The 3,455-nt window shown below is 56.6% G+C and overlaps 1 protein-coding gene across 1 annotated transcript in view; it reads left to right on the top strand.

Annotated features, from left to right (window-relative positions):
• The window catches only part of ACACB (acetyl-CoA carboxylase beta), a 26,755-nt gene extending 23,782 nt beyond the window's left edge, over positions 1 to 2,973 (top strand). Inside the window, 4 exon segments of the mRNA XM_009334396.1 lie at positions 36 to 190; positions 417 to 587; positions 1,266 to 1,402; positions 1,532 to 2,973. Of these exon segments, the coding sequence (XP_009332671.1) occupies positions 36 to 190; positions 417 to 587; positions 1,266 to 1,402; positions 1,532 to 1,658 (590 nt within the window). The 3' untranslated portion in view covers positions 1,659 to 2,973.
• The last annotated feature ends 482 nt before the right edge of the window (positions 2,974 to 3,455 follow it).

Here is a 3,455-nt window from a genome sequence, read left to right as displayed (position 1 = left end):
GGTGGGTGGGCTGCTCAGCATGGCGTGTCCCACAGGGACCCCCGAGCTGTCCGAGGTGCAGCGCAGGGAGCTGGAGAAGCAGCTCAAGGCCTGGGAAGAGCTCCTCCTGCCCATGTACTACCAGGTGGCTGTGCACTTCGCCGACCTGCACGACACCCCAGGCCGCATGCAGGAGAAAGGCGTCATCACGGTGAGCCAGCGCATCAGTGGGAAGGGGCTTGGAGCAGGGGCAAAGTCCCCTCCCGGGGGTCTGGGCTGCAGCTCAATGTGCTGTTCCTGCCCTGGGTGCTGCTCTGCTCAGGCCCAGCAGAGCTGCCTTCAAACTGACCAGTGTGAGCTGTGAGCAAGCAGTCGCTGCACATCAGCTCCTCTTCTTTCTGCAAAGACGAAACCGGGCTCTGGCCCCATTTCTGCAGGACATCCTGGAGTGGAAGAACGCCCGCTCCTTCCTCTACTGGCGGCTGCGACGGCTGCTGCTGGAGGAGGTGGTGAAGGCGGAGGTCCTGAAGGCGAACAGTGAGCTGAGCCACATCCACATCCAGTCCATGCTGCGGCGCTGGTTCATGGAGACAGAAGGAGCCGCGAAGGTACCCCCAGCCCCGGCTTCCCAAGGCATCCCTGCGGCCAGGGGGATCCCAAGGACTGTCACCTCGCTCTCCTGTTGCTTGGCTGTTTCCTTCGTGCCTCCCTGAGGATTTAAACATGCAATGGGAATTACCATTCTGCAGCCTGTGCCAGGGTGGGCAGCTGAGCAGCCCTGAGCCTGGGGCTGTTTCTTCAAAGCAGGTGACCTCAGTTGGATGCTGGTGCTCAGCGGTAGCAAGGTGGCCCCCAAAAAACACGGGCCTCCTCATTTTCTACCATCGGACAGGGCTTCCCAGGGCAGAAGAGAGATTTGGGGTCTTTGCATTTGAGCTGCTCTCAAGTGCAAGTGCCATGACACGCACATTGCCATGTCAGTCCTGTGCTGGCTGAGCTGGGAAGTGAGGGTGTGCAAAGGAAACACATTTTACCTTAACTTTTTGCATTTTCAACAGTCCATGAAGCTTTCCCCAGTTTTGATTTCCAGACTGAACCTTTTCCCCAGTGGCTGTTACATGGGAGGGGGGGTGTGTGCCATGCTGTGCCATATGTGCAGGACTGAGAAGAAAAATCCCATTGCCTGGTTGTGTCATGGGAGGAAAAAGCCCAAGGATGCAGCAGAAAGGGGGGGCTCAGGCTGTGCAGGCAGCAGGAGCCCCTGCCCACTGTGCTGCTCTCCCCAGGGCTACCTCTGGGACAACAACCAGGTGGTGGTGGAGTGGCTGGAGAAGCACATGCAAGAGGACGATGGCACCCAGTCGGCCATCTGGGAGAACATCAAGTACTTGAAGCGGGACTACATGCTCAAGCACATCCGGAGGTGAGCGGCCATGGGAGCTGGGATGTGAAGGGCAATGCTGTCCCCTGGGTTGAGGACAGCGGGTGGTGGAGACGAGGCGGTTCTTGCTTCAGCCCCTGAGGCAGCTGCCCTCTCCCGTCTGCCTTGCAGCTTGGCCCAAGCCAACCCCGAGGTGGCCATGGAATGCATCATCCAGATGGCTCAGCACATCACCCGTGCGCAGAAGGCCCAGGTCGCCCGTCTCCTGTCGAGGGTGGATAATGATGTCTCATCTTGAGCCAGTGGCCGGCGGCGTGCAGGGCAGGAGGGGCACTGGGACACGCTGCTGCTCAGAGGCCAGACCGTACCTCTCCACCCAGTTCATCAGCCCTCAAACTGAAGCCTGGGACTTTTACTTGTGTGCCTAAATAAAGGACGCCAGTGTTTGTATTTTAAGCCATGAAGATGGTCTCTCCATCCATGCAAAGTTCCCTCTGGCACTGGGGGTTTTCATCAGAGGGGCAGCTTGGCAGAAGATAAACTTGGCCCAAGCCAAGTCTGGAGTCTGGACCTGGTGCAGAAGTTGGTTTTAAAAAGAATCTAAAATCTTTTACTGTGTTTTAGTTGCAAGCCCTGGCCTTAGTCTTTAAAACAATCACCAGTGTCAGACACATCTCATGAGACTGGACGGAGCTGGAAGTACAAATCGACTGGCCCAGGCACCACAGGGGAGCGGGACAAAGGAGGAGGTCTCCGTACAGCCCTGTTGAAGCTGACCAGGCACCGTCACAAGGAAATCTAAACCCTGCTTAAGAAGCAGTCTCAAACTGATGTTTTATAATAAGCTCAGGAACTGTGAGGAGCAGTTTCTCTCATCCTTCCCCTTGTTGGGGAGCAATCAGTAGATGTGACTATGAGTAGCTGATGGCCCAGAAAAGACTTTGGCAAGCCATGCTGGGAGCTGTTGCAGCGGGAACATCAACGGATCCACCATGGTTTGACTGATCCTCCTGTTCCTCTCGCCCGTCCCGTGTCCTTTCTGGCTCCTGCCACAGCTCCTTTGGGTGTTTTCAGCCTGCGACTCCTGCGGAGGACGGAGAGGAGGGAGGACACGGCTCCGGGTGCTCCTGCCTCAGCGACCCCGTTCCTCTGCTGCAGCACAGGAGCCAGGGTGAGCTCTCCGTCTGCTCGGACCTGTGCTTTGCTTCTTGGGTGGCCTTTAATCAGCTTGGCTCATGGAGGGGAAATTTGAATATGTGCTTTCCGGTGTCTCTGGCTGTGTGGGTGCGTCATTTCACCAGCACAGGTTTAGCTTTGGCTTGCAAAGGGGGAGGCAGGATGGCGGTGGAAGGTGGGACGCCTGGTCCAAGTGCAGTGCTGGTATTGCCGCGGTGTGGAGGTGTTGGACACCTCCTTGGCCATGCCTGGGCGGGGGGCTCCTGCCAGGGTCTGCAGGGAGGTCTCCCTGTCCTGGGGTTGGGGGTGGAGAGGGCCTTATGAGATGCTTTCTGGTTTGAAAGGTGTCACTGCACTTTGTCAGGGAAGGGGGGTGCTGATGCTCGCCGAACGGGAGCCAAACCACCACCAATAAAGTGAGCACAGTTCTCAAGGAAGTTTTCCTGAGCTCTGTTTCTTTTGTCACTGTATAAACGCGGCAGATCTGAGCAGGGGCCAGTGCCTCTGCCGCTGTGCGGCCCCCTCCCTGCAGCACAGAAACTGCCTTAGTACAGAGCAGCTCGTAGCAGCCCTCCTGCGAACGCCTGTCCCTAAACCAGAGCTCTTCCACACATTCAGGCACAGAGGTTTCCAGGAACAGGTTGACAGAACAGAAAAAGAGTTCATACAGTAAATACCTGCAAACTCTTATTCTCCTGGAGGATTTGAGCCAGGGACAAAGCCTCAACTTGGACAGACTTTTATGTCTGTAAAGGCGACGAAGCCTGGGCAAAGCTGCTCTTTTAGAGATAAGCCCTCACCTCCATTTGCAGGTGGGCGCTACAAATGCTTTGTGCGTGGATGAGATCCTTTTCTGTTAGTGCTGGCATGTAAACACGCAAGTCAGATTCAAGAGAAGGGCCTGCTCCTCAGCAGGCTC

The sequence above is a fragment of the Pygoscelis adeliae genome, unplaced genomic scaffold (assembly GCF_000699105.1).
Source record: "Pygoscelis adeliae isolate BGI_AS28 unplaced genomic scaffold, ASM69910v1 Scaffold262, whole genome shotgun sequence".
Lineage (NCBI taxonomy): Eukaryota > Metazoa > Chordata > Aves > Sphenisciformes > Spheniscidae > Pygoscelis > Pygoscelis adeliae.
The sequence above is the reverse complement of the archived record's forward strand: the minus strand, read 5'-3'. Positions and strand labels throughout refer to the sequence as shown.